This window comes from Gymnogyps californianus, chromosome 4 (assembly GCF_018139145.2).
Source record: "Gymnogyps californianus isolate 813 chromosome 4, ASM1813914v2, whole genome shotgun sequence".
Taxonomy (NCBI): domain Eukaryota; kingdom Metazoa; phylum Chordata; class Aves; order Accipitriformes; family Cathartidae; genus Gymnogyps; species Gymnogyps californianus.
The window spans coordinates 443633-465914 of NC_059474.1; the positions used below are offsets into that span (position 1 = coordinate 443633).

At 64.5% G+C, this 22282-nt stretch overlaps 1 protein-coding gene across 1 annotated transcript; it reads right to left on the minus strand.

Annotated features, from left to right (window-relative positions):
* Window positions 1-1300: 1300 nt before the first annotated feature.
* TEX261 (testis expressed 261) lies at window positions 1301-7289 on the minus strand. Its single transcript, XM_050896066.1, has 6 exons — window positions 7216-7289; window positions 6352-6431; window positions 5694-5847; window positions 3617-3684; window positions 2328-2430; window positions 1301-1863 (listed from the first exon to the last, which is right to left on the minus strand). Exons 1-6 carry the CDS (start codon window positions 7283-7285, stop codon window positions 1748-1750), a joined length of 591 nt encoding a protein of 196 aa, XP_050752023.1. The 5' UTR covers window positions 7286-7289; the 3' UTR covers window positions 1301-1747.
* Between the last annotated feature and the right edge of the window lie 14993 nt (window positions 7290-22282).

Genomic DNA, 22282 nt, shown 5'->3' on the forward strand with positions numbered 1-22282 from the left:
GAAGCAAAATTACAGCACATCACCCGAGCCGGGGAGCAGCTTTTCCAGGAGCTTCCCAGCGCTACGGGCAAGGCTGACGGTTTTCTCCCACTCCGCTTTGCTTTCAGTGCTTTTACCTTCATTTCTCTGACTGCCCGATAACAAAGAGCTCTGTACCGAACGCAGACACCTCCTGCTAACCCCTCTCGGCGATTAGCATCGCCCAAGGCCTCCGCGATGTGCCTTCTTGCAGCCCTCCGGTCCCCTCGACAGCTCGCTCGTCCTCCACTATTTCTCTAAAAACGTAAAAAACAATCAGCCCGCACAGAGGGCGATTTCCTCGGGCGACACCGACTCAACGCGGGAGCCGAACGCTTGTGAGCCGGAGGGCCGCCGCCGCCGCACCCGGCCCCCTCCGACAAGCCGAACTTCACCCACGGCCTTTATCAGACAAGCAGCTCTCAAACAGAAACCACACTTCTATTAAATCAGCATCAAAACACGCCAGCGTTAGCGGGCCCTGAACAAACCCAGGGGCAGGGAGGGGGTGCGGCGGGACCGCGTGCCTCGCCTTCAGCCGAACTAGCCACGAAATGAGCCACTTTCCTCAGAAACTCCTCAAAAAGCCTTCCTGAACCGCGAAACCGCGCTGCCGGGGCGTTCCTGCGCCTCCAGCCATGCACAGCCCTGGCTCCTGCCTAGCACGGGGAGATCGAGTTCTGGCGGAGGCTGAAGGTGACCAACAACGAAGCAAAAAAGGGAGAGGGGGGAAAAAAAAAAAGAGGTTTTTTATGATTACAAGGAACAAGAACAAAGGGCTCACCTCCTCCTCAGTACGATCATTTTTTTTTCCCCCTTTAGGAAAGGAGGGAGGCCTGGTGAGGTTAGCAGCACTAGGAACGCCACGCAGATGACACCCAAGGGAAGCCGAGGCGACTCGCTCAGCGTCTCGCTCCCCTCACGCCTACGGAGCGGAGCATCGCCCTCCGTGAAACGGCTTCCCGGGGCCTCACTCAGCCGGCCGGCACTGCCGCAGCATCCCGGCCACTCAGGGAGGCTTCCAACAAAACCAGAGAAGAGAAAAATGGATATTTCCAACATTAAAATCAAACAAAAAGCGATACTGAGTCCTTCCAGGTTACCTCCCCACAGACACGGAGCGCAGGGAGAGGCGCCCGCCCTCACGTTCCCCTCCCGACACGTGCTGCGCAGGGAGATGCTGGCATCCTCCAGCACTGGCAGGCTCCTGGCGGGAATACGTAGGAGTTCGACAATTTGGTTACTTTATTCTCTTTTTTTTTTTTTTTTTTTAATTAATGGCTCTGTGTAAACCTCAGTTAAACGTCACGCGCGTTCTGCTGCCGCGCCGAGGGAACTGTTCCCCCACAGCCAAACTACACCACGCGCAAACTCCGGGCTTTCAACCCCAGCAGATGACAACGTCTCCCAGATCTCCGAGCAGGGCGGGCAGCGCCGGGGCAGGGGCCGGACCCTCCTCGCGCTCGGCTGGAGCCAAACATCCTTCTTGCACGCAGTCCCGGGGGATCAGCGGAGCTGTATAAAAAGACACGAGCCCTCCCCGCGCGTCTGTCCAGCGCTGCTGGCACCTCCGGTTGTTGCCCAGTTTATAGGTTCCTAGCCAAATCCCTTCGAGAGGCATCGAGGAGGGTTCGAGGGAGGCCTGGGGCCGGTGCTGCCTCGCAGCCCTCTGCACAGTTTGGGTCTGCCCTGCTCCTTCACCGCAGTCGACGCCGGCTGCATCCGGGGCTCAGTAAATCTTCTGTCGGCTGGGCAGGATGGCCTCCTTGATGAAAGAGAAGACGAGGAGGATGCCGGAGCGCTTGCCCCTCTTTCCCTTGGTGAAGTAGTTGGAGACCACGTCGTCTGCGGAGAGGAGGGAAGAACAATCAAACACAAAGCCCCTGACGGCCACGGGAGCCCTGGGACGGATAGTTTGATTTCAGGGCGATGCACGAGCTGCCTTTAAAGCACGGAAGTTTCTGGTTTGCTCACATCTAGCCTACCTGGGTGCTCCCGCAAGCCACTGACGGGGAGCCCAGATCCTGAGCTCCCTTTCTGGAGCTGTAGGAAGAGTGCAGGGAAAGCGACCGGGCCCCAGGACTGAAGAGGTGCAGGAGGTAAAGCCGGAACAGCCCTCCACTCTGCTCGCCCACCCCTCACCCTGTAGAAGCCCCCCTCTTTTCCTGCCTCGGCTTTTGGAAAGGGTTTACCCGGCCAGCTGCCCCCCTTCCCCGCTCTGGGCGGAGGGAACGGGGCAGGGGGGGGTTGTTGAGCACAGCCCCTGTCAAAAACCAGCGGGCGTCTGGCCGGGCCTCGGGAGCGCTCACCTCCGGGCTGCACGGTGGAAGGCAGGACGTTCTCTCCGGCCGACAAGGAGACGAAAAAAGCAAAAGGAATTAACCACAGGCAGAACGTGAAGTAGGCGAGAACCTGCGGGCAGAGCAAGGGAAGCAGTGAGAGCCGAGTCGCAACGTGCTCGGTGGCCTTTCACAGGCTGACTTCGGTCTGGGCTGACACCCACGAGTGCTGCCTCAGCCCCAGCTCCCCTACGATACACCCCAAGTTTCTAATACACCCCAAGTTTCTACCTGAACCCCTCGAGAGAAAGGGCACTGAAGGGAAAGAACCGCAACTCAACCTCTCCCAAGTCCTCTCCAAGGGTGCTGAGATAGCGTCGCCCTGCGAAGCTTATAAGGGGATAAAATTCACCCAGCAACTTCCACGGAAGGACAGGGCGCGCAGGAAAAGCCCTTGCTGCTGTCCTACGCGCCGGAAAACCTTTACTGCTCCCCAAAACCAGAGTTTTAAAGAGCACGATTAAACAAGCAGGAAATTGGCTGTGCTGTTAGGATTAATTAAATCCTCTTCACACCCTCCAGGGACTAAAAGGAAGAGTCAAGACCTGGGCTTGCTCCTCCTGCCCCGGGGCAGGACGCTGGTGTAGCACGAGGAGTCGGCGTTCGGGGGAGCAGCCGCTGCGGTTTGGGGAGAGCTGAGCCGAGAGGCGCCGAGCTGCCGCACCAGCCACCTTGTGCACGCAAGTGCCGGAGAACCGTTAAATTTCATAAAAAGGTGGTTGGTTTTTTTTATTTCGGTGGAGGTTTTTTTGTTTGTTTTTAAAATTTGCGCTAAGCGGCAGCTACTGTTGGGCCCAAACAAGCCCCTTTGTGAACGCGGGCCTTCGTCTTGGCAGGCGCGAGGGTGGTGACGCAGAAGAACTGGCACGTCAGAGACATAAAAAGAATGAGGAGCAATTATGCCGAAAGGGAAGCGATTTGTGGTTAGTTAAAAAAAAAAAATTAAAATAATATTATTATCCACTTTTCCTAGTTTTCAGCATTTCAGGGAAAAAAAAAAAACCATCTGTGCTTAAGATTCAATATTTCTTCTGCCCTTCAGCTGGCTGAGAAAGCCCCAACCCGAGCAAAGAAACCGCAGCTTCCCTGGTACTTCTGAGGGAACGAGCACAGGAACCCCCAGGGAAGGTCTGCGAAAAATATCCTCAGTGTCTCTTACTGCTGAGCAAAAAACCGGCATTTTCCTCTTCCCTCCTCCCACCAGCAGCTCCACGCTGGCTGGAAGAGCACGGATCGACTCCTTCCCAAAGGTCTCTCACCTCAGAGAACAGGTAATACTCCTCGGCGAAGTACTGGAACGCTAAGTAGTGATTGAATATAACCAGCACTGCCAAAGAAAAACACAGCAAAGTCAGTCTCCAGCCTGGAAGAAATACCATCGGCGTATTCCAAGCCCCCGAAAGCGGACATACGCCTCCGCTGCCGCAGCCCCTGCAAGGAGCAGTTCCTCCCTGTCACGCGTCCCCTTCCCCGCAGCCCCTGGAATCCCCGGAATCCCGCCGTTGCTAAAATATTTTCACACATCTAGTGAGAAACGGTGTGAGCAGCCAGAGTGTCCCCCCCCCCATCCCAGCTCCAGGTTGTTACTCTGTGCAGCCCGGGTCGAGTCCCTCGTCCCTCTGGTGCTTTGTTCTCCGTGTCCCCGAGGGCACCCTGGGGAGCCCAGCCGGACACTTGCTCATGCTGCGCAGCGCTGAGAGGAGAAGCGAAAAACCCCGCGTCCCCGACAGCTGCTGCGGAGAGAAGCTCTTCTGCCGTCCGGAAACCAAGTCAAGCCGAAACGCGGCCAGGACAGTAGGGTTGACGCCGTCCTCGGCAGCGACAAACGCCACTCAGCTCCGAAGAGGCAGGAATCGGAGCTTGCTTTCGCCTTTTATTTGAGATGCCAAGACAGCAGCCCCAGCCCAGGAGCACCGGGTCAGTAGAGCCCCAGCAAGAGACAGCCCCGACACGAAACGCTGCGACCCCACGCTGCTTTGTCGTCCTCTCCAGCCTAAGAGGAGCCAGATGAGAGTCCAGGTCCACCAGAAAACGCACCTTCTGATCTACGCACCACGGGAAAGCTAGGCTCATTTTCACGTAGCAGATAAAATCCTGCCTACGTGAACGCTTTGAGGAGCAAAGGTACTTTAGTCGTACGCAGACAGCACCCTGAAATATGCATAAGGACTCCAGAAAGTCACGCTGGAAGAAATTTTGCCCGTTTGCTACTTGAGGTGTCACTACAAATCACTCAGAGCAGAGATTTGAAGTCAGATCCATGCACAGGACACTAAAACACGCAGGAGACCCGGCAACTCGCAGCGGGAAGAAACCATTTGACGTACTCAGAGCAGCCAAAAACCAGTGTAATCGGCAGAGCTACCGGCCCACCACCCCAGACCCGGCGGGGAGCTACTCCCAGGTTCAGCCTACGACACAGCTCTGGCCGTTCATCACCCGAGCGCGGCAGACAAACGACTAAGCTGCCCGCTTCGGCCAAAATACGGGCGCTGCTAAATGTAAGTCCCTGCCCGACCCCACACCACAACCCTGCGCCCGCGTCGGCCGCTCAGAAGAGAGGAGAGACCCTCGTGCCCGTCTCGCACCAGGGCTGGGCCAGGCAGGGCCCGGCAGCCCGCAGCCCAGCCGGGGATGGAGCCGCGGCGGCCGCAGACACGGGCTCGGCAAATACCACAGGAAAGGCGCAAACGTGAAAAATAAAAATCCCTGATTTAAGCTCGGCAGTGCGCTTTTTTAACAGGGCTTTCTCCAGTAGCCCTGAGGAATTTCCACATTAATTGCGGACATTCGTCTCAAAGCTTTTCCTTCTCTAAACATCAGCTCCTTGCGACACACACGCACCGTCTCGCACAGCCCAGCCTGACACCAGGCTGTAATTATACACGCCGGGTTTTTTAGTTTCCTTCAAAACCCTCCGGCTTTTTACCAAGACCCAGCAAACACCCAGAACGGGAGGTCTGCAGGGAGGACGCCGAGCTTTGGGACAGCCGGGATCTCATTTCCCCAGCGCTGCCGCCTGAATTTGAAGTGGAACCAGCCAGAGGGTGAAGCCGAGGGTGCCCAGGAAAGCCCAGCGTCTCCGGCTCTACTGCCAGGGCACAAAACCGAAGGTGCTTCCCGCACTACCAGGCCCAGCGCACAATTATCGCAGCCGCACCATAAAGCGCGATGAAAAAGTTCCGCAGAAAGCTCAAAGTCCTTTTAAAAGCCAGGGCAGCTGCAACAGCAAACCCCAAACCTTTGCTGCCACCCAGAGCCCACCCGGTGACGGGGGTGACGAGGCTTCCTCCACCCCAGCACCCGCTCCCACGGGAAGGCGACGGCCCCACTCACCGCAGGACAGGATGAAATTGGAGGACGTCAGGACGATGAAGGGGAAGGTCTGCAGCAAACCGAAGTAGACCAGGTTGGTGAAGAGCCCCACGCCCACCATGAAACCGGGAAAGTGTTCGAAGAGGTAGAGGCCGACCAGCACGGCCGAGGAGAACTGGAAGAGAGAACGGGGGTTGCCCGGGGCAAACACGGGGGTGCAGAAAGCCGGACTGCGGGCAGCTGCGCAGGCAGGAATCCTGCCACGGTCGAGGTGATTTTTAGCGCACTCTGACAGCACCACATCTCCCCACGCGTCTCCCACTCGGCACCATCCCCTTGGGAAAGGTCCAGACGGGAATCCCACCTTGCTGCTGCGGCTCCTGGTAGGACACGCCGCGGCTGGGCCTCGGTTTCCCCAGCCGAGGCGGGGGGAGAGGTGTCACCCGGGAGGGGTTAGGCAGGATCACCCCCTCTCTGGTTAAGCGAGGTGCTGATCGAAGCGGCCCCTGCCGACCTCCCTCCTCGGGAGCCAGAGCTGCCGCGGGGCCAGGGGAAACAGGAGCTTCCCGAGCGCTCGTCCCCTCCGTCCAAAGCCGACGTCCCACGCCACAGCCGCTCCGCCAGCCCCGCTGCTGAGTTCGGCAAGGAGCCGCCCGTTTCCGCGAGCACAGGGACTTACCCAGATCATGTATTTGATTATCCTCCGGGTGACAACCGTGTACTCCTCGATCAGCTCCGCCAGGTAGTACAGCCCAGCAGCTGCGGGAAAAACGCCGGGCTCAGCCCCACCGGCCGGGGCAAACACCGCGGCCTTCAGCCCTGGGGCTCCGTGCTCACCCAGTCCAGGAGAGACTGAAGGGCAGGGGTGCCCCCCCGGCCCCCTCCCCGCAACTCTCTGGGGCACCCAAGGAACCCTCGGGGGTACCCGGGACCCCCAAACTCTGGGGCTTCCACAGGACCTCTGGAGCACTCAGGGGTCTCGTGGGCACCCATGGGGACCTCCCCCCCCCCCATCTCTGGGGCTTCCACAAGATCTCTGGTGCACGCAGGGGTCTCATGGGCACCGGTGGGGACCCCCCCCCATCTCTGGGGCTTCCACAAGATCTCTGGAGCACGCAGGGGTCTCGTGGGCACCAGTGGGGACCCCCCCCCCCATCTCTGGGACTTCCACAAGATCTCTGGAGCACGCAGCGGCCTCGTGGGCACCCATGGGACACCCCCCCCCCCCAATCTCTGGGGCTTCCACAGGACCTCAGGAGCAGTCAGGGGCCTCAGGGGACCCCCAACCTCTGGGGCACCCAGGGCGCCCCGGGACACCCCTGCCGGGCCCGGGCCCCCGGGAAGTGCTGGACCCGCTGCTCCGAACCGGGTTCCAGCAGGAAACCCAGGCTGCTCCCTCCCCGGAGCCACCTCCTTGCCGAGAAACGCACGCCATATCGCGACAGCCGCCGGGAGGAGCCTGCGGCCGGGCCTAGACCCCGGCGCGGCGGTACCCCCGAGGGTCCCGGTCCCCGGCAGATTCCCCCCCGGGCGGCGGGCTCACCGATGGCCAGGGTGACAAAGGCCACCTGGATGAGCAGGGACAGCCAGCTCAGCGCGTAGATGAACCACATGGCGGGGACGGGCCGGGACGGGCCCCGCCGCTCCCGCTTCCTGCTCCCGCTGGGGCGGCGGCGCGCAGGCGCTGACCACGCGGCGCCGGAACAAACGAGATCCGCCTAGCCCGGCCCGCCCCGGCCCGGCCGCCCGGTGCTACAGCGACCCCTGCAGGAGCGGAGGGTTCTCGCCCTGCAGCCGGGGGGGGGGGTGTGTGTGGCCGAACTGCGGGGGGACCCCGAAACGTACGGGGACCCCCCAGAACTGTACAAGGGGTCCCGGAACGCGGGGAGAACCTCGAAACTCCCAGGGACACCCCCAAACCGTATGGGAACCCCCCAAAACTGTACAGGACTCCGAACCATACAGGGACCCCCAAATGGTACAGGGACCCCGAACCGTACAGGGACCCCCCCCAAACCGCACAGGGACCCCCAAAACCGTATAGGGACCCCAAACCACAAAGGGACCCCCCAAACCGCACAGGGACCCCCAAAACCGTATAGGGACCCCAAACCACACAAGGACCCCCCAAACCGCACAGGGACCCCCAAAACCGTATAGGGACCCCGAACCACACAGGGACCCCTCCCAGCTGCAAAAGGATGCCCCAAAACCTCACAGGGACCCCCAGCCACACAGGGACCCCCAAACTGCACATGGACCCCACCAAACCATATGGGGATCCCGAACCATACAGGGATGCCCCGAAACCATTCAGGGACCCCCGAACCACACAAAGACACCCCCCCCCAAACCGTACAGGGACTCCAAACTGCATGGGGACCCCTGAAACTGTACAAGGAACCCCCCAAACCTGTGTAGGGACCCCCTGAAACCATATAGAGACACCCTGCACCTGTATAGAGATCCCCCTCTGTATGTATAGGGACACCTCCCGCAGCTGTATAGGGATCCCCTGCACCTAAATAGGGACCCCCTGTCCAGCCATACAGGCTCCCCCCATCCATAGGGACCCCCTCCGCACCCCTGCAGGGCCCCCTGATGCTGTATAGGGACCCCTGCACCCATTCAGGGATTCCTCTGCGCCCATGTAAGGGCCCCCTCACACTCATGTAGGGACCCCAGCACCCATATAGAGACCCTCTTCACCTGTATAGGAACCCTTGCACCCGTATAGGGACCCCACAACCTGTATAGGGACCCAGAAGCCACATAGGGACACCAGGGACCCCGGCACCAATGTAAGTACCCCTGTATCCATATAGAGACTCTCTGCACCCATATAGAGACTTTCAGCACCCATATAGGGATGCCTACACCTACCTCGGGACCCTGGGCTGGGACCCCAGCACCCATATAGGATCCCTTCCACCTATATGGGGACCCTCCGCATCTGTATAGGGACTCCCTGCACCCCTATAGGGATCCTTGCACCCACATCAGGACGGCAGGCTGGGACCCCCGCACCCATATAGGGACCCAGCACCCTCACACCGGGCGGAATCCTGACCCACTGTGTGTCTGGGACTGACCCCTCCCCACCCCACAGCTCGGGGACCCCCGGGGGGGGACACCCTCAGCCTCTTCCCTCCCCTGCAGCTGCGGTGGGGCTCCACTGGGATGCACTGGGCTGGTACTGGGTTGGTACTGGTCTGGCACTGACCTGCACTGGGCTGGCGCTGGGCTGCACTGGGCGTCACTGGGCTCTGCATCCAGGCCAAGGCTCTTGCTGGAGGCATCCCCTCCTTCCCTTGCACCCCGGGGGGTGCCTGGGACCCCCCCCCGCCCCAGCCCTGCCAGGGCACCCAGCAGCCCCCCGCCCCGGCCAGATCCCTGGGGGAACAACCACCGCGGGGAGAATTTCGGGGTGCCAGTGTGGAAGCCCTCACTGCTGGGTGCTGGGGTGCTCGCTGCGGGGTGCTGGGGTCCTTGCTGCAGGTGCTGGGGGGCTCAGTGTCTCCGGGAGCTCGAGGGGAGAGAGGACAAGCTCATGGGCAGGACCTGTCACGCCTGCACCTATTGCCGTGCATGCACCCACACACATGCACCCATGCGTGCACCCCCCACCCCACCCCTGCACAGCCCCGGGGGGCAGAGGGGGGCAGAGCTGCTGTCCCCCACTCAGAGCCGCTGCTCCCCCCTGCCGGGGCTGGCTGGGGGGTGGGGAGGGGGCTCCGAAGAGCTCTTTGCACCCGCACCTTGCCACCCCGTGCCTGGCATGGCCCGTTTCACGCTCACCTCCCTGGGTCTGCAGCTTTGGGGCATGCTTAGCACGCTCCTGGCAGCCCCCTGCAGCCCCCTGCCTTCCCCTCGCACCCCCCCCTGCATCCCCCTGTGTCCCTCCTACCTCCTCCTGCATCCTCCTGCATCCCTCCTGCACCCCCTTGCATCCCTCCTGCATCCCCCTGGATCCCTCCTGGATCCCTCCTGCATCCCTCCTGCACCCCCTTGCATCCCTCCTGCATCCCCCTGCATCCCTCCCACATCCCTCCTGCATCCCTCCTGCACCCCTTCTGCACCCCCTTGCATCCCTCCTCCATCCCCCTGCATCCCTCCTGCACCCCTTCTGCACCCCCTTGCATCCCTCCTGCATCCCTCCTGCACCCCCCTGCACCCCTCTACCTCCCCCCCTGCACCCCCCATCTCCCCCTGCCTCCGCAGGCGCTGCCCCTCTCTCCCCCCATCTCCCATCTCCCCCGGCCCCGTAGCCGCCCGGTGCCCGGAGCACCCTCAGGCCAGCGGGGTGCAGCTCAGCCCCCCCTGCTCCGCTGGGCAGGAGCGGGGGAACCCCCGGGGAGAGGGAGCGAGGGGCCGGGGGGGGGGGGGGGGGGCAGAGCCCGCAAAGGTGGAGGAAACGGCTCCTGCTTTTGCCTGCAGCACGCTGTTATTGTAGGGTTGCGCGAGAGATGGGTTATTTACCCACAGAGTTGTTACAGGGTTGTGAGAGAAGCCGGTTGCACCCCCCGAGCTGTTATTGTAGGGTTGCACGAGCACCATGCTGCGTACCCAGCCTGTTATTGTAGGGTCGCGCCGTGCTGTGTATATGACCTGTTATTGTAGGGTTGCACGAGCACCGTGCTGCATACCCCACTTGTTATGTGTGTATTGATTGTTAGGGGTTGCACGCACCGTGCTGCTAGTGTATGATGCACGTCTGTATATATGTTTAGGGTTGCACGAGCACCGTGCTGCATACCCACTTGTTATTGTAGGTCGCACCGTGCTGTATATATGACCTGTTATTGTAGGGTGCACGAGCACCGTGCTGCGTACCCGACCTGTTATTGTAGGGTCGCACCGTGCTGTGTATATGACTTGTTATTGTAGGGTTGCATGAGCAGCAGGTTGCATACCCTGACCTGTTATTGTAGGGTCGCACCGTGCTGTGCCCCCCCAGCAGGGCAGCCCCTGGGGACACCCACCCATGGGTGGCCTGGGCAGCACCCGCTGTTTGGGGCAGGGCTGAGCCGAGCAAGGGCGCAGGGGTCCGGCGCTGGCAGGATCTGGCCCCGCTTCGTGCCGGTCTCCCGGGGCTCCGCCGCTGCCGCTGCGTCCCCGCCGGCCGCTCTGGCTGCGTCTCGGGGTGCGTGACCGTCCCTGTCCCCCGCCGAGCTTGGGGTACCCCAGGGGTGGGGTGACAGGGAGCGAAGCAGCCCCAGGTTGGGGTGACAGGGAGCGGAGCAGCCCCCCAGGCTTTGCTGGGTTTGCCTCGAAAGCACTCGGGGTGCAGCAGCGTTCTCCCGCCTGCCACCAGCTCCCAGCCCCGGGAACTGGGGGGGGGGGGGTAATATTTTGCGGGTGGGTGAGGGGCTGCAGCACCCCACGGGGATCCCCCACCCTCAGCACCTGCCTCGGCCCCCCAAACCTCGCTGAGGCCCCGGGGAGCGTGGGTGGGTGGGTGTGCATGGGGTGTAAGCGCATGGGGGTGCATTGGGGGGGCGCGCTCGGTGGGGACATGCGTGGGGGCTGTCTGCATGTGGGGTGTGTGCAGGGGGGTACACGCATGGCGGGGCTGCATGGGGGGGTGTGCGTGGGGGTACATGCATTGGGGGGCTGCATGGGGGGTGGGGGGGGGTACATGCATTGGGGGGCTGCATGGGGGGGTGTGCGTGGGGTGTACATGCATGGGGGGGTGTATGGGGATGTTCGTGCACGAGGGGGTGCAGGGGTGTACATGCACGGGGTGTGCGTGGCACGTATGTGCACGCGGGGTTTGTGTGCGTGGGGGGTGTGTGCGTGGCGTGCACGTGTGTGTGCATGGGGGGGTGTGCGTGGGGGGGGGGGGTGTGTGTGTGCGTGTGCGGAGGCCAGGCCCACGGTCCCCGCGCTGCTGTGCCGGAGCCAGCCCGGTGCTAATGCACCCTGGCACGGCTGGCAGCGGCTGCCGGTGCCGGCGCTGACCCCGGGGGGTTCGGTGACCGAGCACTGACCCCCATGAGGGGGGCTCCAGCCCGGCCCCCCCAGTCCCGGCCCCCGGGCCGCCCCAGGCGGCCAGGAGCTGCGGGGGGAAAGGGGCTGCGGGGCCGGTGCCCAGCCCCTGCGGGTGCGGGTGCGGGTGTGGGTGTGGGTGCAGGTGGGTGCTGCTGTGTCCCCTGGGAAGCTCCTCCTGCTCCTCTTCTCCCATCGCTGCCCTGCTGGGTGCAGAGCATCCCTGTGCTCCCCAGGAGCATCCCCGGCCAAGCCCCTTGCCTGGCTCCTGCCTGCTGTGCTCCTGCCTGCTGTGCTGCTGCCTGCCATGCTCCTGCCTGTCATGCTGCTGCCTGCATTGCTCCTGCCTGCGTTGCTCCTGCCCGTCGTGCTGCTGCCTGCCATGCTGCTGCCCACCGTGCTCCTGCCTGCTGTGCTCCTGCCCATCGTGCTGCTGCCTGCCATGCTCCTTCCCGCCGCGCTCCTGCCTGCATTGCTCCTGCCCATCATGCTGCTGCCCACCATGCTCCTGCCCATCATGCTGCTGCCTGCGTTGCTCCTGCCCATCATGCTGCTGCCCACCATGCTCCTGCCCGTCATGCTCCTGCCTGCGTTGCTCCTGCCCATCGTGCTGCTGCCCACCATGCTCCTGCCCGTCATGCTCCTGCCTGCGTTGCTCCTGCCCATCGTGCTGCTGCCCACCATGCTCCTGCCCGTCATGCTCCTGCCTGCGTTGCTCCTGCCCATCGTGCTGCTGCCCACCATGCTCCTGCCCATCATGCTCCTGCCTGCGTTGCTCCTGCCCATCGTGCTGCTGCCCACCATGCTCCTGCCCATCATGCTCCTGCCTGCGTTGCTCCTGCCCATCGTGCTGCTGCCCACTATGCTCCTGCCCACCATGCTCCTGCCTGCGTTGCTCCTGCCCATCGTGCTGCTGCCCACTATGCTCCTGCCCGTCGTGCTCCTGCCTGCGTTGCTCCTGCCCATCGTGCTGCTGCCCACCATGCTCCTGCCCGTCGTGCTCCTGCCTGCATTGCTCCTGCCTGCCGTGCCCGTACAGCAGCGGCAGGGATCGAGGGGCTCAGCTGCCCGGGAGGCTGGGCTGTGGCAGGGTGTAACTGCGCAGCCGGGGGGGCTCCGGGTGGGGAGCAGCTCTGCTGGGGGGACTGTGAGCACAGGGAACCCCCAAAACAGCCGAAATGCCGAGCGCTTTCCGTTGCAAAATATGCGTTTTTCTCAAAATGGTGCCCAGCGTCCGGGATTTGCAGGAAAAGGCAGGGTTTCACACCGGTTCTGGAAACAGCTGATAAAAAATGCTCACTGGAAGCTGCTGGGAAGCTCTTTGGAGAGACGACGACCCAGATTTAGGGGGGCTCGTGCCAGGAGTGGTGGTCGGCAGAGCTGGCGGTGCCCGGCCTTCCTGGGCCGTTGCCCTCTCCCCGTGTTCCCCCGCACTGAGGTTTCCTGTTTTCCCTGTAAATCCCCCTTTTCTCCCGCTTTGGGGAGCTGCCGTGGCCGCAGGGTCTGCTCAGGCGCTCGGCCGGCGGCTGCCCTGCTCCCGGGGGAAGCTCTGGCTGGAGCAGGAGCCCCAAACTTGGGCTGGAAGCAGCAGCGAGCGGCGGCGGGGGAACCTCGGAACCCCGAGCACCTCGGGCACCCCAAGCACCCTGGGCACCCTGGGCACCCTGGGCACTCTGAGGACTCCAGGCACCCCAAGTACCCCAGGCACCCCAGGCATCCTGGGCACCCTGGGTACCCCAAGCACCCCAGGTACCCTGAGCACCCCAAGCACCCTGGGCATCCTGGGCACCCTGGGTACCCCAAGTATCCCAAGGACCCTGGGTGCCCTGAGCACCCTGGACATCCAAAGCACCCTGGGCACCCCAGCCATCCTGGGCACCCCCAGGTACGCTAAGCACCCCAAGCACCCTGGGGACTCCAGGCATCCCAGGTAGCCCAAGCACCCCAAGCACCCTGAGCACCCTGGGCACCCCGGGCACCCCAGGCACCCAAACAGGGCAGTCCTCATCCCCCACGCCACCTCTGCCTGGGGATAACCAGGCTGCAGCCCCCAAGCAAAGCACCCACGTCACCCCGCTCCCCATCCCACCGGGGCACCGGGGTCCCCTGAGCCACCGTGTCCCTCTCCTGGAGCCTGCAGCCTCGGGGGACGCTTGCACAGCGGTGCTCAGTCGCCTTACTGGGGACCAGAGGGTGCAGGATCCGGCCTGGAGGGGCCCTGGGGATCCCGCCTGGCCCCGGCGAGGGGGTTCGGGACCCTCTGTGTGCTGCAGCGGGTGGGTGGGCACGGCCCCACGCCGTCTGCTGGGGCTGGGCTGCGCGGGGGCTATTTTGGGGGTGTTTTTTTCCCCCCGTTTTTTTTTTTCCCCCAGTTCAACCCCACAACAAAACGGCTGCGAAGTTCATCTCCGTGCCCCGCTGGGAGCTGCCTTCCCTGCCCGCGCTGCCGGGGCACCCAAGCACGGCTAATGTGCGAGAGCACCCCGGGAGGAGGCGCGACCGGCTTTTTCCCTTCTGTTTTCGAGCTCTTTATGTGTTTGACAGAGCTTTTTGCTGCTTTCCCCCCCCCCCCCTTCTCTGCCTCCCCACTCCCTGCCCACACGGCACAGGGCACCCCGAGTCCCGCTCCCCTTGGCCCCCCGACATCCCCGGGCATTCCCAGGTATCCGGGTTTGTCGCTCCCCGCCAGCCCCTCTGCATCCTCATGGACCAGGGTGGGGGGTTTCCCCCCCATAGATCCCCACCGATCCTGCCTGCGGCCCCCCAGCCCTGCGCATCCCCATGGGTGGGATTTTGCCCCCCCAAACCCTGTGCATCCCCATGGGTGGGATTTTGCCCCCCAAAACCCCGTGCATCCCCATGGGTGGGATTTTGCCCCCCCAAACCCCATGCATCCCCATGGGTGGGATTTTGCCCCCCAAAACCCTGTGCATCCCCATGGATGGGATTTTGCCCCCCCCAAACCCCGTCCATCCCCATGGATGGGATTTTTGCCCCCCAAAACCCCGTCCATCCCCATGGATGGGATTTTGCCCCCCCAAACCCCGTGCATCCCCATGGGTGGGATTTTGCCCCCCAAAACCCCGTGCATCCCCGTGGATGGGATTTTGCCCCCCCAAACCCCGTGCATCCCCATGGGTGGGATTTTGCCCCCCAAACCCCATGCATCCCCATGGATGGGATTTTTGCCCCCCAAACCCCATGCATCCCCATGGATGGAGCCTTCTCAGCCCCCTCAGCCCCACAGACAGGGGTTTTGCCCTCCCCATCCCCACACCCCTCACACCAGGATGCCTCCCCCACCCCACCTCACCCCCCCTCCACCCTCCAGGTCTGGGTGGGGGGGGTGCACAGGCAGGCAGAGGGGGGCAGCAGCTACGCAGGGGCCGAGCCCCATTCCTTATGCATCCCTGCGCTGATGCAGCCTGACAGGCCGGTTGCATTCGGTACCTCGCACATACGCGGCCGGAGCTGCCTGCTATTTTGGTTGATGCTAATTTGCTCCGTGTTGGGCTGCGGTTCACGCTCCGGTCAGCCTTGCCTGATACTATATTCCCGTTTGTTCCAGTAAAGGTTTTCCTGTCAGCTCCCCTTAGCCTTGACGTGCTCCCCGAACTGTGAATGCAACGCAGTTGGGGACCGGGCCATGTGAACCTGTCAGCTCCGCTCCGCTCAGCGGCCGGCGCTGGGGGCACCCCGGGGTGGGGAGCACCCCGCTCCCCTCGCCCCCAGATCGCCACGTCTCGGGGAGGGGAGAGGCGATGGGGTGAGGGAGGAGTGGTGTTAGGAGCCCCGATGGGAAGGGGGAGCCCAGCACATCCCCATGGGGTGGCAGGGGAGCCCAGCATGTCCCCACGGGGTGGCAGGGGAGCCCAGCATGTCCTCATGGGGTTCTAGTGGAGACCGGTAGGTCCCCATGGGGTGGTACAGGAGCCCAGCACATCCCCATGGGGTTCCAGGGAGCCCAGCATGTCCTCATGGGGTTCTAGGGGAGCCCAGCATGTCCTCATGGGGTGGCAGGGGAGCCCAGCATGTCCCCATGGGGTTCTAGGGGAGCCCAGCATGTCCTCATGGGGCGGCAGGGGAGCCCAGCACATCCCCATGGGGTTCTAGGGGAGCCTGGCATGTCCCCATGGGGTTCTAGGGGAGCCCAGCATGTCCCCATGGGGTTCTAGAGGAGCCCAGCATGTCCTCATGGGGTGGCAGGGGAGCCCAGCATGTCCGCATGGGGTTCTAGTGGAGACCAGTAGGTCCTCATGGGGTGGTACAGGAACCCAGCACATCCCCATGGGGTTCCAGGGGAGCCCAGCATGTCCTCATGGGGTGGCAGGGGAGCCCAGCATGTCCCCATGGAGTTCTAGTGGAGACCAGTAGGTCCTCATGGGGTGGTACAGGAACCCAGCACATCCCCATGGGGTTCTAGGGGAGCCTGGCACATCCCCATGGGGTGGTGCAGGAGCCCAGCACATCCCCATGGGGTTCTAGGGGAGCCCAGCATGTCCTCATGGGGTTCTAGAGGAGCCCAGTATGTCTTCATGGGTGGCAGGGGCACCCAGCACATCTCCATGGGGTCCTAGGGGAGCCCAGCACGTCCCCATGGGGTGGCAGGGGAGCCCAGCACATCCCCATCGGGTTCTAGGGGAGCCCAGCACGTCCCCATGGGGTCCTAGGGGAGCCCAGCACGTCCCCATGGGGTGGCAGGGGCACCCAGCGCATCCCCATGGGGTGGCAGGGGAGCCCAGCACGTCCCCATGGGGTGGTTCAAGAGGCCCCCCCGCGCCCCTGCCCCACACTGGTCCCATGCAATGCCACCAAGGTCCCCAGCCCGTGGAGGCTCCTCCTGGGGGGATCCCACGGGGCAGAGGAGGTGGCCGAAAGCCTGGCAGGGCTGGTGAGGTGCCCCAGGGACCCCCACCCTGGCTGTGTGCCATGGGGTGCTTGGTCCCGGGGGACCCCCAGCAGGAGAGCTCAGCTGCCCGTTGGGGGTGCAAGGGGCCCCCCACCATGGCCCCCAGCTCCCCACTGCCCCGCAGCCCCCAGCTCCCCGGGGGTGAAGAAATCTGTGGCTTCGGGTGCTGGTCTTGGAGTCCCCATCTTGATTTGGGGTGCTCCCCTGAACCTGAGGTGCTCACTTGGACCTAGGGGAGGCCTTGGGGTGCTCAGCTGGATTTGGGGGAGGCCCTGGGGGTTTTCACCTGGATTTGGGGTGCTCCCCTGCACCTAGGATGCTCACCTGGATTTGGGGTGCTCCCCTGGCTCTGGGGGAGGCCCTGGGGTTCCCACCTGGATTTAGGGTGCTCCCCTGGACCTGGCGTTCCCATCTGGATTTGGGGTGCTCTCCTGGACCTAGGATGCTCACCTGGATTTGGGGTGATCCCCTGGCCTTGGGGTGCTCTCCGTCCCTCACAGCCCTCTCTCTCTGCTCCGTCTCCTGACCCTCTCCCCGTCACTCGTGGGGTGTCCATGCCACCCCTCTTGCCCTCGGTAGGGGTTCAGGGGTCCCGTCTCCCCTCAGCTGGGGTTTGGGGGTCCCGTCTCCCCTTGGTGGGGTGCGCAGCCGTCACTCACCGGCCTGGGCTCTCCTGAGCTTGGACTGCCCTCTAGTTTCCCAGCTGGTGGGGACACACAGCTGGGAGCTCCCGGGGTGGCTTCTCCGCAGGACACCCGGGACGTCCACGTAGTGGGTGCCCCACTGGTGACACCGCCGAGCCTGGCCCTGGGACGTGGCTCTGGGGCCAGCAGCCCTCTGTGGCACGGTGCCAGGGCTTCATCACCCGCCAGCTCTGCCTCGGGTCCCCTCGTGTCCCCCTGGAGACCCCCATGGGGGTGAAGGGTGCTGGGGCTCATCCTGCACGCACCCCACGGCTCAGCACCCAGCACCCAGCACCCACGAATGCCCCACGCAACGGGTGGGGGGACGCCGGTGCCCTGGGGGGAGTGTGGCCCCGCAGCCTGCAGCGCTGCACCCCCAGGGCACGCCCGCACCGTACCCCATTGCACACGCATTGCATCCCATTGCACACGCGTCACACCCCATCGCACCCGTGTCACATCCCAATGCACACACACACAGCATCCCATTGCACCCGCGCCGTATCGCGTTGCACACACGCAGTATCCCATTGCACAGGCATCACACCCCATTGCACACGCGTCACACCCCATTGCACACACGTCACATCCCAATGCACACACATGCAGTATCCCATTGCACCCGCACCGTATCCCATTGCACACGCATCACACCCCATTGCACACACAGCGCATCCCATTGCACACGCGTCCCATCCCAACGCACACACACACAGCATCCCATTGCACCCGCGCCGTATCCCATTGCACACACGCAGTATCCCATTGCACACGCATCACACCCCATTGCACATGCATCACACCCCATTGCACACGCGTCACACCCCATTGCACACGTGTCACATCCCAATGCACACACACACAGCATCCCATTGCACCCGCACCGTATCCTGTTGCACACACACAGCACTCCATTGCACACGCATCACACCCCATAGCACACGCATCACACCCCATTGCACATGCGTCACATCCCAACGCACACACACACAGCATCCCATTGCACCCGCGCCGTATCCCATTGCACACACGCAGTATCCCATTGCACACGCATCACACCCCATTGCACATGCATCACACCCCATTGCACATGCGTCACACCCCATTGCACACGCAGCATCGCGTTGCACGCGCACACTGCCCCACTGCACCAGCACAGCACCCCGCTGCACCCCCATGGCACATCAGCACCCGTGTCGCGCCCCACTGCACCCACAACCCCCCCCCACCGTTTCCACGTGGTGCCCCCCTGCACCAACACAACACCCCACTCCACACCAGCACCCACGTGGCACCAGCACCCACCTGCCACAGCCACACACCAGCACCCATCTGACCCACCGGCACCCATCCGACACACCAGCACCCCCCTTGGCAAAACAGCCCCCACCCGCTACCCCAGCACCCACCCAGCTCACCAGCACCCAGGTGGCAGGGTGCTCACGCAGCACCCCACTGCATCCCCACCGCATCCCCCCCGCCCCTCCGCACCCCACGGCACCCCGTGAGCCGGGCAGGCAGGGCAGGCAGGGCAGGCAGGGGGGGGCTCCCGCCTTGCTCCACCCCATGGGGTCTGGGGGTGGCAGGGGGACAAGGGGACAACCTGGGCTTCCTCCCCACAGCCACGGGGGCTGCGGGGGGACCACGGCCCCACCGACGACCCTGAATCCCCGTGGGCAACTCCGGCCCCTGAGTGCCAGGGGTGGCGGGGGCCGGGGGGGCCGGGGGGCTCGGGCTGCGTCAAGCCGGGGATTAGTGGGGCTGGGATTCGCCTGAGCCCCTGATCCCGCTTAGCACCCAGCCCAGGCGCCCGCCCGGGGCTTAGCGGCCCCTGACGCCACCCGAAGCTGTCACCGGGTGCCCGGCGCCCGAAGGGACGTGGGGACACAAAGAGGGAGGTGGCAGAGCCGGCATCGCCTGCGGGCTCTGGTCTCCTGGACTGACCCCCAAATCCTCCCCCGTGCCAGGCGCCGGGGGTCCCCTCGCCATGCAGGGGGGATTCTTGGGTGGCTAGTACAGGGTGGGCACCCTCCTGCCTGCCCCACCCCGCCTCCGCACCCATCAGGGTGAGAAGGCGGCTTTTTTAGGGGGCACCCCCCTGCACCCCAGCATTGCATCCTGAGACCTCGGCCCCTCCACCGGCTCCGGGCTCAGCCCCGGCTCCCGCCGAGCACCGGGAGGTGCCGGGAGATGCCCAGCACGGCCCCACGGCTGCACCGCAGCCTGAGCACACCCACGGACACCCATGGGTGCAGGGGACCTGTCCCCCGACGGCACCACGGGACCCTCAGGTGCCACCGCCTCGGCGGCTCAGCCAGCAAACGCCGTGCCCGGGGGAGGCGGCGGGCAGCCCGGTGACACCAGCCCGGTGATGCCAAGGCGGCGAACGCCAGCCCAGCTCTAAATCCCTCCTGTCAGCCGGAAAAAAAAAAACAACCCCTCCTTCGGAGTTTATTAACTCATTTTCAGAGCCCGGCCCCGCCGGCTGCCGGCGCGGGAGCTAACTCGGTCAGGCGTGAGCCTCTGCCGCCGGCCAACGCGGCCACGCCGGGCGCCAACCGCCCTCCCTCCGGACAGGGGACATGAGGGGGACATGGGGAGGGGGGGAATGGGGTCACCCCAGCACCCCGCAGTCGGTACCCCCCCTCGGGGTGCACGTAGGCAGCCCCACGTGCGAGCGCGCGCCTTCCTCTGGGTGGGGAAACTGAGGCACGGGGCCGTAAATGATGTGCCAAAGGTGCCCTGACCCGGGGTGGCCTCGGGGTGCCCCGGTCCTGGGGGGGATCCTGCTTCCCCCCCGCCCCCCCCCAGCCCCGCCCTGCAATAACATCAATTAGAGATGCACAGATCAGCTTTAACGAGCGGCGTCCGGCGGCTCAGCCGCCCTCTGCCCCCACTAATGCGCTGCCCCTCGCAAAGCAGCTCCGCGGCCCTGACACCCCCCCCCCACATTTCAGCACCGGGACCCCCGCACCGGGGCTGAGCCGGGAGGGTGGGTGGGGGGGGGCCAGGCTGGGAAACGCTGAGTCGGCAAAACCGACTTCATGGGGGCGTTGAAGGGCATCTCCCCCCGGCTGCGGGGAGCCGGGATCCGTCCCTGTCCCCATCACCGTCCCCATCCCCATCCCCATCCCTGTCCCCATCACTGTCCCCATCCCCATCCCTGTCCCCATCACCGTCCCCATCCCCATCCCCATCCCCATCCCCATCCCTGTCCCCATCACTGTCCCCATCCCCATCCCTGTCCCCGTCCCCATCCCCATCCCCACGGCTTCTCTCTGCCGCTGACCGGAGAAGGCAGGAGCGCGGTGCACAGGGCAGCGTGGGCAGGCAGGGTGGGGTCTGTGGGTGACGGACACGGGTGCCATTCCCCGGTGGAAAGGTCACGAGCACGTCCCTGTGCTCGGCCCCCGGCCCTCGGAGCCGCCGCCGCTCCCCGAAACGCGTGGCAAGCCCCCCCGGCACAGACCGGTTCCGTGGGAGCCACCCTGGGTGTCCCCAGCACCGTGCACCCACAGCGGCTGCCCGAGCTCGGACCCCGACACTGCCTCCCCCACATCCCCCCGTGCCGTGCCCCCCACGGCCCCCACGCCACCTCCCCATGCCCTTCCGGGGGTCACCTCCACGTCCCCTCTGCAGGTGTCTGGGCGGAAGGTGACAGAGAGTGAGCACAAATGCCACCGACACAAGTCCCTTCCGAGGGGACGGGTGGCGGGGACCCCCCCCCCGGGGCGGGCGCAGCCACGGCGTGGCTGGTTGTGACACCCCACGCTGAGCCCGGCCCCTGGGCAGGCACGGGGGGCTGGAAATACGGGGGGGTGGATGGACGGACGGACAGACAGAGGGATGGAGGGATGGAGGGGTGGATGCAGAGCTGGATGGATGGATGGAAGGATGGGAGGATGGATGGATGGATGGGAGGATGGATGGATGGATGGAAAGATAGGTGGGTGGATGGAGGGATGGATGGACAGACAGACAGATGGATGGACGCTATGGGAACGGGCAGCCAGACGGATACAGAACCTACCGCACAGACGGAATCTCTGGGAACGGAGAGGGGTTACGGAGCCGGAGGAAGGTGGCCGGGCGCGGGGAAGGACAGACGGACAGGGCCCGCTTCACCTGCATGTCCGCGGCTCTGCTCTCCCAGAGCTCTCCTGGCCGGTGCCTCGTCCCGCTGCTCCCGGTGCCGGTGACACAGAGGTGGTCCCGTGCTGTGCCAGACCGGACCGGGATGCACCGCAGCCCCGGCACCGCCATGCTGGGATGGGGATGGGTTCAAGGAGTCGGCTGCTCAGGGTGGGTGCTCCCAGGTCACCCCAAATCCGGCCCCAAGGTCTGCCCGGCCGCGGGGCAGCATCCAGCCCCTCTGCAGCCCCCCCGGAGCTGGGCGGCCGCCGCTCCCGTCCCACGGCTGCCCCAAGCCCCATTTCACCGCTCACCAGCCTCTTCCTCCACGCAGGGTGTCCCCGGGATGGACCCGGTGCCGACTCCGGCCCCCGGCTCAGCACCGCACCCATCCTGCCCACCGCCACGGCCCGTTTCCCAACCCACCGGCAGCGGGATGGATCCGGACCCCTGAAATATCTCTCAGTCCCTCCAAGATCGGCGCTTCCATGCCGGCGCCGAGGGCGGCAGAGCAGAATAAACCTGCTCCCGGCTGCCACGGCGGGGCCTTCCTCCCACCTCTCCCTCCTCTGCCTCCCGAGCCGGGTCCTGCGTGGCAGCCAGCAACCCTGGCACCCATGGGATGCTCGAGCTGATGAAGCGGGGCTCGGGCGAGCTAACGAAGCAGGGCCAAGCCCGAGCTAACGAAGCGGGGCTCAGACCACGTCCCCGTGCGCCGACGTCCTCTCTCCGCCCCGGTGCCCTCGCTCGTCCTCCCCACGCCCGTCCGGGACCCACGGCGGCTTCGGGGCTGGAGCCACCCGGGGATGCCCGGGTTCCAGTGGGATCGGGGTGTCGCTTGGAGCATTCCTGGCTCCCGCGCACCCCATTTCTGGGGTGTCTGCAGAGGGGCGCGGCGG